At 47.6% G+C, this 12,294-nt stretch overlaps 1 protein-coding gene across 1 annotated transcript; it reads right to left on the bottom strand.

Annotated features, from left to right (window-relative positions):
- Nucleotides 1–1,370: 1,370 nt before the first annotated feature.
- On the bottom strand, nucleotides 1,371–9,592 carry LOC308415201 (cancer/testis antigen 55-like; the record flags this gene model as incomplete). The annotated part of the gene is made up of 6 exons (XM_080910218.1): nucleotides 1,371–1,427; nucleotides 3,372–3,572; nucleotides 4,259–4,380; nucleotides 5,318–5,459; nucleotides 7,075–7,259; nucleotides 9,445–9,592. The coding sequence occupies 6 exons, from the start codon at nucleotides 9,590–9,592 to the stop codon at nucleotides 1,371–1,373; spliced, it is 855 nt and encodes a 284-aa protein (XP_080766344.1).
- Nucleotides 9,593–12,294: the final 2,702 nt, after the last annotated feature.

Raw genomic sequence — 12,294 nt, forward strand, 5'->3', positions numbered from 1 at the left:
GGAAGAAGAAAGGAAGAGGGGAGCAGAGAGACATGGGAGGAAAGGGCAATAGAGAACAGAAAGGGGTTTCTAGAGGAAAGAGGAGAAAGGAGACTAGAGGAAAGTGATGAAGGAGAGAGGAAAGAGGAAGGAAGTAAAGGAGAGATGGAGGAACAGGTGTAAGTGGGGAGTAGGAAAGAGTATGGAGACAGGTGTGGATGAGGGGAAAGTGGAAGGAAAAGAATATAAGAGCAGGAGTGAAGAAGAAGGGCAAGGGAAGATCAGGATAAAAGAAAGGTGACTTACAGTAGTGATGAGCAAGAGGTAAGAGGAGCAAGAAGAGGGAAGAGAGTGAATAGTTGGAAAGATCAAAAAGAGGATAATGAGAAAAGAGAAAGAAGAAGGAAGGGGAGGAGGGAGGGATAGGAGGGAGGATAAAAGAGGAAGCATGGAAGGAGTAGGAGAGAAGATCTAGGAAAGGAGCAGGGAGAGAAGAAAAGCAGAAAGCTGTTAAGAGGGACAAGGATGGAAGAAGCTAAAGGAGGGAAGAAAGATGGGTGAGATGACAAGGAGAGAGAAGAGAGTCAGGTAGGAGAAGGAGGATGAAAAGGGGAAGATGAGGGAAGAAGGAGGGACTGAGGAAGGGAAAGGAAAAGTGAAGAGAAAATGAGGGGAGAGAGAAGGAAAAGGAGAAATTAGAGGGGGAGAAAATTGAGGGAAAGAATAGCAGGTAGCAAAGACAGGGAGGAAGAATGGTAAAGGAGGAGAAAAGAGAAGTGTAATAAAAGTGGAAGGAAGCGGGAAGAAGAGAGATGATGGAAGAACAACAGAAGGTAGATGGGGGAGTATAACAGAGGATAAAATGGGTGAAGAGGAGGACGACAGTAGATGGTGTAGGAAAGGGAAAGAAAAGAAGAGGACAAAGCAGGAGGGAGTGTGCAGAAATAGGCAAGAGTGGTGAGAAGGAAGAGGAAAGACAGGGAATGACTGGAAACCACAAAATAGAATGGAGGTGGAAAGAGAATGGAAAGGAGGCAGAAGAGAGAAGAAATATAAGGAAGAGGGGGGGAGGAAGAAGAAATAAGAAGAAAGGAGAGATGAGGAGGGAAAAGAGGACAGGAGGAAAGAAATTGGAGGAGGGGATAGGAGGGAGGAGAAGCAAAGAAAAAAGAGGGAAGGAGATGAAATAGAAAAGATGACAAAGGAAATGCTGAAGAGAGGATGGAGAGGGAAGTAGAAAGAGTACAAAATAGGAAGACTAAGGAAGAAAAGAGAAAAGGAGAAAAAGAAGATTAATGTGGAAAGTCAGTGTCTGGCAGAGGGCAGGAGACTGGTAGTACATGAGCCTCAGAAGGATGCTGGAAGTTGACTGAGAAGAGCGAGTATGAGCCTCAGAGAGTGCAGATGGTCTCCGAGTAGGGCAGGAGGCGCAGCCTGATGGTGGGCACCTGGGGGAATGAGGAAAGTTGGAGAGAGGAGAGGAGGCTCACGTGGATAGAGTAGGGGCACAGTACAGGTTTATTGAGGAGGACAGAAGGCGCTGGAAAGGAATGGAGGAGGGGGTTCAGGAGAGGTGGTTCATCTATACGTTAGGAGTCTGAGGATGTTGAGTGCAGTTCAAGGAAGGCATCCAAGGCAGGGTAGGAGAGTAGGAATCTGGGCACCAGCCCAGGGAGACACTTGGAGTGTGTATATGATAGCAGCAGGCACTGGGATTGGGAGACACTAGGGCAAAGTATAAGGATCAGGAGGAGAGCAAGACACTGGGGAAGATGCCAGTAGGTTCGGATGAGGCACAAGGCTGAGACAGCTGTGAGGAGTACTTGGCATGGGAGAAGACTGGAAGAGAGCAGACAGGTGCATGCTGTGGGGCCACAGGCATAAAAGCAAAGAGGAAGGCAAGTGTCCCAAGGCAGGGGCGCAGGGACACTTGGGAAGGCATGGGCTTGTGCAGAGGCAGTAGGGAGGAGAGGGTAGAAGGGTGGTTAGGGTGTCAAGTGGGCTGGGAGGAGGAGTAGGGTCAGAGGTGGAGGAAGGTGGGCGCATTAGGAAGGGTATTGAAGGTTAAGGAAGAGATGCAGGAGCCCCTGGGAAGGTATGGGAAGCAGTGAAGCAGGTCCAAAGGGAAGGTAGGAGGATACAGAACATGCCAGGTGTGTGGGGGATGTACAAGGAGGGATGCTGAGGGGAGGGAATAGTGGCAGAGGGTAGGGGGCTCATGAGGGGGGGGTGAGAGGATCCTAGAGAGAGCCAGGGAGAACAGGAAGCTAGGAGTCAAGTCCTCAGGGCTGGGAAAGTTAGGAGCTCAAGGGAGGTCCAGAGCAGAGGCTAGGAGGGGCATGGCAGGGCAGGGCAGAAGTCTGAAGGACAGAAAAGACTGGGGAGAGGGGAGGAAGGATCTGGGGTAGAGAGCAGGTAGGAGACAAGGCCGAAGGTAAGAGGAGGTCAGAAGGCTGAAGAACAGCGGGGCAGGAAGTCACAAGGAGGGCAGGGAGTTTGAGAAATGGTGGGGAGATGAGGGGAGGTGTGGGACAGGAGGGCAGACAGGTCAAGAGGAAGCTAGGGTCCTGGGGAGCAGAGCAGGAGGGTGTGGAAGAATCCAGAAGGGTAAAGGTTGAAGACTGCGGGGATAGATGAGCTGGTTTCATGAGGAAGGCCAGAGTCCATGAAAATATGAAAGGACATGGAAAGTGAGCCCCACATTTCCCAAATCGGGGGCTGCTTGGGGGACGCAGAGGTAGGCCCGGACTTTTTGAAGCAGCCTGGACTTAAGTGTTCAAGTGACCTAGAGTTTATCACCTAGAGCTGCCCACGGTTCAGAACACACTGATAAGAAAGCACTCTCAGCAGCCTTGGTGGTGGTTCTCGTACCATGTGCCACTAGAAGCAGGTACTCAAGTCCCTGAGCTCCACTGGCTCTGTCCAAATCATCCAGAAGGTCCCCAGGTTTCCTCCTACTTCTGTAGGAACACACGGTCCTGAAAACCTAGGGTTCAGACCTACAGATGACTGTGTGGAAATCAAGCTTTCTTCTACTGGGACACTGACCAGCTTGATTCCTGGGGACTGGATGGTCAGTTGGCCATGGCCATGCAAAGGCACTGTTGCTGCTCAAGGCTTCATTTATTAAAATTGATAACATGAACTCTGCCCTCGTTCTCGATCACTGCAAGTGCAGGGTTTTCAGGGATTCTTCAGAAGACGATGATTAGAAAGTTCAGAGACTGGCTGGGAAGGTGGCCCTCTGTCCACACTGATGCACGCCCTCTGGGGTTGGGACTAGGCAGTCTGTTGATGGGAAGTTCATGTTGAAATTCCTAACCTAAGCATTTGCATTGTGGGACCTTCTGTTGCTATAAAAACAACAGTGAGGAGGGATTCTGAGAGCCCACTTTCTTTGCTGCTACTCGTGCAACTGGGGTCATGGAGATTGCTCTCCAGTTGTAATTGGGCCGGATGCTCTGAACTATCACCGCATTGACCACATGGCCTACTACAGGGGTGTATCCCAAGGGAAGGCGCAGGGAGTTGAAGGTGAAGAAGATGGTTTGATTCAACATTCCTTCTCTCCTGTGGATACTGGTCACACACACCTGTTGGAGAAAGGGTGGCAGTTTGAATCATCCTTAGTCACCTCTTGTGCCTTGCAGAAGGGCAATAACCTCTTGTTGACCCCTCTGCTACTGTTTCCTGCCCTGCCTGTTATACTGCCAACACTGGCTTCTGTGGCCCCTAACCTCCCCGGTCCAACTTCACACCAGTTAAGAGTGGAGCTGTCCTGCTCCTGAGAGACCTGGTCCTACATGTTACTCATCTCTACCCATTATTCCCTGTGTTTAATGTTGAACAAGAACTGAGTAAAACAGAAAGCAGGAAGAGGGCTATTACTCCCACCCCCTGTCACTCTTTAAGTCAGGATTTCATGTGTACCTTTGTGGAAACTCATTTGCATGTTAGATCGACCACTGCCCCACCTCCTGCTTCCTTGGGTTCCCACCTTCCAGGCAGTGTTCTCTGACCTGCTCCTTTTCCTTCCTGTTGTTTTAGAACATCCTAAGTAACAGTCAACCCAAGAAACCCTGTGCCTCAGAACTGAAGGATGTTCATGCATGTTCTCTGTTGCCCTTAGTTACCCCTGTCCCAAGTCCTACCATTGAAGCAAACTGTCCAAGGATACATGCTTCCATATGTACACATGTGCCAGCACACCCAACCAATAGCTAGTCACTAATATCACAAGAAGCTTTCCAGTAACCCAAGGATGTGGGAAAATGGTTACCTCTTCCAGTTGCCTCCGTTTTGTGGCCCTCAGTGAGTGTACTGTGATTTTTGAGGATCCTTGCTCCACAGAGTATTCAATATCTAACCAGTCCCCTTCATACGGCATAAAACCTAAGATGGCTAAGAGAAGATCGAGATGAAAATTCTACCATCTAACTCCAGTCTCATCTTTGCAGGGTTCTGGTTCAAAGCATTTTCATTTTGATTTTGTCAAGGAAAAGTGCACTGGCTACATTGACTTGTAAGACCAAGACCAAGCCAGCATTAGGTGTGAGGTGCAGTCGGCTTATGAATCTTCCACCTCAGTGGGAATTTATCGTGCTTAGGCATTGCCTTTCCTCCACTCCCTTAGCAGAGTCAAATGGGCAAATGCACAATGGCATCACAGCCATTTCTTTGGGAAGCCCAAGGATTTACTGCTTAGTTGGTGATGTTCAGAGTCCTTGTGTGGAGACAGGGTCTCAGGGTCTCAGGGTATCTTCGAGCTAGCAAACTCTCCCCTTCCCTCCACTCCTTTTCTGTCTCCCTCTCTGTGTATCCACTCCCCCTCTTCTGTCTTTATATCCCTCTCTCTACTTCCCACTCTTTTGTTCTCTACAAATCTCTCTCTATCCCTCTCTGTCTAGCTCATTCTCCTGTTTCCTTCTCAACCCCCTTTCTCTAACTCTCTCCCTGTCTTCCTTCTCTCCCTCTTCCTCAGTCCCTCTTGTATGTATTTCTCTGCCTTTTCTCTTCCCCATTCCCTCTCTTCCCCTCTCTCCATACATCTCTCAATTTCCCTCTTCATTCCTCTCTTCCCATCACACCCTCCCTGTCTCTCCCACTATATTTCTCCTCCTCCCTTGCTCTCTTGCCCCATCCTGTGTGTTTTGCAATCTCTGCCTCTCTGCTAGCCTCTCTCACCCTAGTTCTCTACACGAACATGCACACACACACACACACACACACACACACACACACACACACACACACACACAAGTGTTAGGGGAGACTCAGGTCTTCTCTCAATGAAGTATGTGCTCTTAACTATCACACATATTTAATATGTGAAACAAACCTTTAGTAATGCTGTCTAGATGGAAGTGGTATTCACCAGCGATGTAAATGATATCTTTCTTCACATGGGAAACACAAACAGATAAATCTTTGATCTTGGAGCCAGCTCCTTTAGGCGAATCCTGTTCTGTACAAAAAAAAACCTACGAGACAAGTTTGCATCTATAAAAACATGATAGAAAGTAAAATGTAAATCTGCATGTCTAAAACACTGCCTGTAGGAGGACTATGCTAGGAAAGACCCTTAAGGGATCGAAACTTCCAGATTCATGTCCTATGTCTTTGTTGAAAAACAGCTTGTGTCCTAGGGAATCCTTCCTTTGCTGGTGGCTTTCTAGCTGCCAACATCAATTCCATGGTCTTTCTCTCAAACTTATCTTCCTTGAGGGGATAAGTCCCAGGTACTTTCCTATCTACTCCCACTCCCAGTAGAGCCCAGACCTACGGTCTATTGTACCACAGGCTTGTCTGTGCCAGGATGCCACAAGACCTCAGAGCTATAGTGTCTAATGAACCTACCCACAAGCCTCAAGTCCAGGACCCGTTTTTACAGTGCCTACTCCCTTAACACCACAGGGAATGCGTCTATGAGATTCAGATGTCTATGAGAACCACAGACCCACCCTTAAATAACTTGGAGGTGCAAGGATTCCCCCACTGTGTGGAAAGGACAGACAGTGGGATGTAAATGTTGCTTCTGTGTATGCTCATACATTGAATGCAGCCTTGCTAAGAGTTCAGATGTAACTAAACTATGATAGGAGATATGATTTAATTCAGAGTGAGTTACGAATTCCTAAGACTCTGTGTCCTTGTACACACAGACATGAAGAGTTGTACACAACACAAAAACATAATACCAAAATGGTCAAAAGGTCAATGTGATGTGACAAAGATCCACAAAACCTTCCCATTACTTTTTATGACAGACTCCCAATGTGTTTGCTTTGTAAACAGTAGTGATGTGCCTTATTATCTGTCAATAGCTGTCAGGCAGTGAAAATGGAGGGGTTCTCCTGAATTCTTCCACTAGCTCCTGAGAGTATCTCAGACTGTTTTTCCCCTTTCCCACTGCAAGGCTTGGGACATTCAGAGCTCTTCCTCAGATTCTGGGAAATGGGCCAACTGTGCGAGCAGTATCAAATCTCTGCACTAAGGTATAAGTTCGTGACTCTATAAACCATAAAATTCATTGGATCTCACACCCAAAATAGGAGAATACTGTGCATTGTCAGTGTTGGCTCAGTAAGTGGTTTCTGAAACATACAAGTCATTGGAGACAGCAATTCCACCTTTTTGACTGCAGCCTTGAAAACAGAATTTTACCTAACAAAAGGCAGTGTGCCTGCAAGAGGGTGCTGTTTCTAATACTTATGACTGTTGGAACTAGTGATTGAACACTGGAACAGCACAGGATTTTGCCCTGTAAACTTGGTACTTGCAGTTGGGTACGGTGGCATATTCACCATGCCTAAAAGACTCTGGTCAGGGGAGCCTTTGAGCCCATGAGATTTCAAGCATGCCTGGACAACTGGACAAAAGAGATCCCATCCCTACCCAGTGCTAATCTCCTTCTTTGTCTCTCAGACAACACTTACACACATACAAGAATGAACATGCACTTATATTGGAACGGGACTTTTGCATTTCATGACATGCATTGTATGAGCACTATTAGAGAGGTTGTTTTGAAAGGAGACAGCAAAGTTGAAAGCCCCATAGAAAAAGTGAGTCTTCCCAGACCTAAGCAAAGCTTACTTCTGTTGCTTTCAATTCATGCAACAATGGATCTTCCTCCACGAATGCAATTACTTTGTCTCCGGTTTGCAGGGGAATAGCACCAAGTACAACATCAGTGCTGAAGAAGACACAGTCTTCTATCCAGCCATAATCATTCCCGCAACTCGTCACGATGCCCTTCACAACCTTAGTGTTCGGTTCTCCTGGGAATCAGGGACACCACAGGTGCGGTAAATTTATCTCCAAAGCAAATGCCCACTCCAAAGCATCCTCCCCCGGGTGATATGGTAAAGGAACATGTGCTTCTGCAAACAAGGCTTCTGACTTGAGGAGCACATGGCAAGGACTGGAAGCACTTTGGGGCCTCTGCGGGATTCTGAAGGGAGGATGTCAAAGTTCAGTCTTGGCTTTGCCATGCTCTTCACAGGAAGATCCTGGTGAAAACCATAAACTGAGAACCAGAATGCTGCCCTTTTACCCCATGTCCTTCCCAGGTGGTCTGCATAACCTCAAGAACATTCCTTAAAGTCTCTGACCACTTATGCAATCGGTGTCTCCTGATTTCTCTTGTGCACATTAACCAGCACATACGTGACAACGCTTGGCAACTGTGTCTTGTACACCTTAGAGTTCAAATGCTATTTCTGTCTCTGTGTCTGCAGGTGGACATTCTTTACGGGACCACGGTCACTGTAAAGTGTTGCTTAATAAGTTACCACAGTGAGAGGCAGCAGGTAGAGATATTAAGGACTCATTAGAGACAGGCCCTTGAGCACAGGTATTTGAACCCTGTTACAAGTGAGAATGAAAGAGAATGGTCAAGTGTTCAAGACCTTCCTAGGCTTCATATCAAGGCTGGGGCAATCCTGGGCAACAGAGGGAGTCCTTGAGTTAAGTTCCCAATGTGAAGAAAGGACCTGGACTGACGTTAAGATAGACACTGGTTACCTAGCTTGCAGGAGACCCTAGTTCCCATCTCCAGCATGACAACCAGACAATTCCTGAAACCAATTTGTATTCGTGCAGCCAAGGTTCACACTGTTGCACTAAACAGACCCAGGACTCCATTTTTGTGCACCTTTGTTTGGCATTGAACTTGGAGCACTCCTGCCTTCATAGCCAAATGGTTGTAAGATTGTCATGGCAAGACTAGGGCTTCTCTGAAAGGATTGCTCACGAATATTAACCACATATTTGACACAAGGAATCACCAGATACAAGTTAGACTGATTTCAGAACATGGATGTTGTACTGGCTGGATTTGTGTGTCAACTTGACACAAGCTGGAGTTATCACAATAAAAAATACCCCCATAAGATCTAGCCGTTAGGCGTTTTCTCAAGTAGTGATGAAGTGAGTAGGGCCCAGCCCACTGTGGGTGGTGCCATCATCCTGGGTTCTATAAGAAAGCAAGCTGAGCAAACCAGGGGAAGCAAGCCAGTAAGCCACATCCCTCCATGGCCTCTGCATCAGCTCCTGCTTCCTGACCTGCTTGAGTTCCAGTCCTGACTTCCTTTGGTGATAAACAGCAATGTGGAAGTGTAAGCTGATTAAAACCTTTCCTCCTTAACTTCATCCTTGGGTGATGTTTGTGCAAGAATAGAAACACTGACCAAGATGCAATCCACCTCAGAAAACCTTACATTGCCCTAGACTCGCAGCCACCAAGAGGCCTTCTCCACATTCCACTGAGGGACAACTAAATGTGAGACCCGAGTTGCAGGGAACAAAGTGAGGTGCATGAAATCATGGCTCCTGAGCTTCCACCCATGGCAAAGAACTTGGACTGAATCCATTCTTGCCTCCGAATAAAGCTGGAAGTGAACACCTGGGAAAATCTGTGTTCAGACAAAGAGTGGTTCCCTGCTCCTGGAAGTAGAAGACAGACTCTCAAGGGCCTTTTATATCCCAGATACTGGGAATTGGACAAGGTCCCTTCCCACATTGTCCCACCAAGAGAATTTGGTAGAGTTTCAAAATTCTCCTAACTCATGGGTACCTGGGGAGACCCTCCAGCTTAGCAGCCACTCAGGACAGATGCAGGCCTGATGTTTCACCCCCACCCCATTTGTGCTCGTGGCTAAGGAGGGACATTCTGAGGTGTTCCGTGCAAAGAAGACTAGGAAACCGAGTGCCCTAGGAGAATACCTTCTCGGTGTCCCCGGTCTCTTTCCTCAGATCGCACGTTCCATTGAAAGAAGTACCCTACCCCAGGCAACAGGCTGAGTAAACGCCGGGCACCACAGTCAGAGAAACAACTGCAGCAGGTACATGAAGGCTGGGATGTCCTGCCACCCATGGTGCCACCTCTTGATTTCCTCCCGCAAACCTGAGGAATGGTACCAGATGGCTATTGGGCAGCTCTAAGGACAGCCAGGCTCATCTTACCACTCCAGCGGTTCACCAGGAGTCCTTCCACAGCAGCTACTGAGAGCTTGGTAACCAGTGGGCATTGTTCCATGAACCAGCCAATGGGAGCACAGCATGTGCTCACAATGCTCCTCTGGCCAATGGAAAGCTTGGGGCTGACAAACATAGATCCTCTTCTGAATTTTGTCCCTAATATAGGGAGAACATATTAAGGTACTCTCTGAGGAACCGCTGGGTTCTGAATGTTGGAAAAAGATTATTGCAATGATCCCTGGGAGAACTAGAGCTCTGTCTTAGGTACTGTGGCAGAACGTTGTCCCTTAGTAAACAAACAACCCAGTTTCTGTTCAGAATAAAAAATGAACACACATTGGCTAGATAGTGTGAGAGAGGGGCCATTCTGTAGGAGTGATGAGGGCAGCAGCAATGGTGCTGGGGTTCTCTGGAATAAGTCAGGGAGTGTTTGGCAAGGTAGTGTTCTTGAGGAGTGTGTGGCTCCTGGAAGTATTTCACTGGCCCCAGACTGGGATAGGGATCCTGTGAGTAGGTCACAGACTTCTGCAACACTTGCTATTTATGCAAGAGCTCCTTCAATGGAGACCAGGCCTGCTTAGCATAGAAACTCCTAATTCTCATTGCTACCTCACAGGCACTGATTACCTCAGTGTGCAAACATCTGGTGGACCTTTACCCACTCCTTCATCAACTCTTCCTGGACATATTGAATAAAATAGACAATTGTCTTAGATCTGTGGTTTTTAACTTCCTTAGAGCACAAGAGAAACCCACTTGATCCAAAGGGTGACTAAACGAAGAAAATGGCCCACTGTGCTATGTCCTCAAAGCTGACACATGGATTCTTTTCTGGAATGAGGGTTTGGTAGAACAATGGGACTTCAAGGTCATGGTTGAGAATTGATGTGGAATGGAAAACTTCAGACAGGGGAAAAAGGAATCCATGGAAAGAGATAAGTGGAGGGAGGCTTCCTTTTAAAGCCCAGAGAGCAGCTTCATTGAGCCTGAGAACATGCTAGACATGATTAAGGGTGAAAATATGTGGACTGGGGGTACAGCCCATCATCCCGGCACTTTGAACATAGGAACAAAATGGTCTCTGAACTTTTGGCCAACATGGTCTACATCGTGAATTGTAGACAGCCCAGCCTGTGTAGTAAGACACCGTCTTGAAAACAGAAATAGGACTGGAAAGGAGAAAGGGAAGAGTTACAGAGAGTACCACTGGGAGAGACATGGCATGGGAGGTGGGTAGCCAGAGGAGCCCTTGCCACAGCAGCCTCCTTCATCTGCAGTCAACTCCACTAACATTCTCCTTGAGGAATCTCAGACCAATCCTGAGAAGGAATACAGGGTCTGGCCCTTCCTAACCATGTAATGGTGGCAAGAATGTTTCCATCACATGACTTAGTTCTGGGTGGCTTATGTGACAGACAGTGTAGGGAGGCAGGGTGCCACATGTTGAGAGCTCCCAAGTCACATCATGGACTGTACTGCCCCTTCATTCCCTGGCAGCAGGAGCTGCAGAAGGGCAGCCTGATTAGGTTATGGGATCCCGGGGAGAGGTGGAGGTTCTACCACAGCGCCTCAGAGCTTCTCTCCCCAGGTAAGGCAGACCTTTAAAACCAGGGGATAACTAAAACCAGATCAGATAAATGGCCATCAGACACTAGCCCAACACTGTTAGAGTCAACCGGACTCTCCACAGTCTGCTGTGAAGGACGTGGCTCTGGATTTTCTGGAAGCTGGATGGGCCTCTGTCACTAGCTCACCACCTTGAGACTTAAAAACATCTGCAACATTTAACCCAGAAAACATTGTCTCTTTAGCCCTGAGCCATGTGTGCTTAGAAGCCTGTTGCACAACACTAACCTGGAAAACACATTGAAAATCCCTCCCTGTGGGGACAGAGCTCACAAAGGGGGAAGGGCAGAGCAAAAGTGTCAGGCACCTTCCCGTTAGTGAGGGAGGTCAGCTTGAGTGGAAAACATGGGCGTTGCCTGGAGGGGCAGTCATCAGAGACACTCTGCTGTGTTCATTCTCTCTCCCACCATCACTGGGGGTCACTTGTTGACTTTGGATAAAGGTTTGTTATTCAGTCAGGGAGTGTCTGTCTTGGAATCTATGACACCTAATCTCTGTCACTCCTGTATTTGCTTCAGGGAACAGAGGTGATGCTACAACTCCAGTTACCTTGAAGTGCAGACAGAAAGAACAGGCTTGTTTTTTTTTTTTTAATTTATATTTATTATATATAAGTACTCTATAGTGACTGCCTTTAGACTCACCAGAAGAGGGCATCAGATCTCATTACAGATGGTTGTGAGCTTTCATGTGGTTGTTGGGATTTGAACTACAGAAGAGCAGTCAGTGCTCTTAACAGCAGAGCCATCTCTCCAGCCCCAAACATGGTTTTAATGTAGGAAAAAGTACCCCAAGATGTGAACATGTTTTGGTGGTGGATGTCTGCATGCTGGCAGGAAGCATGTGTGTCGCCCCACTGATAGTAGCAGAGGCAGATCTTTTCATAGGTCTTGGTCTGGCAGGTTTATGGTTTCTTTGCTTCATGGACCAGACTGCCTACCTTGCCTTCACTTGCTGAGAGTTACACATGTACCAGGGTGGCATGCTTGCTACAATAGTAGCACTGTTGTTCCATATCTGATCTGGGCCATCTTTCCTGGTCCTCAGCCCTTTCCAATGTCTTCACAGGCATCCCTAAGTTCCTGAAGTGGAATTGACCCAAGAAGTAGTGTCCAAGCTTTCCCAGCAGGATCCCTTGACGTGGTCATGGGCATACATACCCACTCTCCATGCACAAGGGGCTGTCTAAGTTCACCGATGGTCCAGTTT

Source organism: Micromys minutus, assembly GCF_963924665.1.
Source record: "Micromys minutus genome assembly, chromosome: X".
NCBI classification, from domain to species: Eukaryota; Metazoa; Chordata; class Mammalia; order Rodentia; family Muridae; genus Micromys; species Micromys minutus.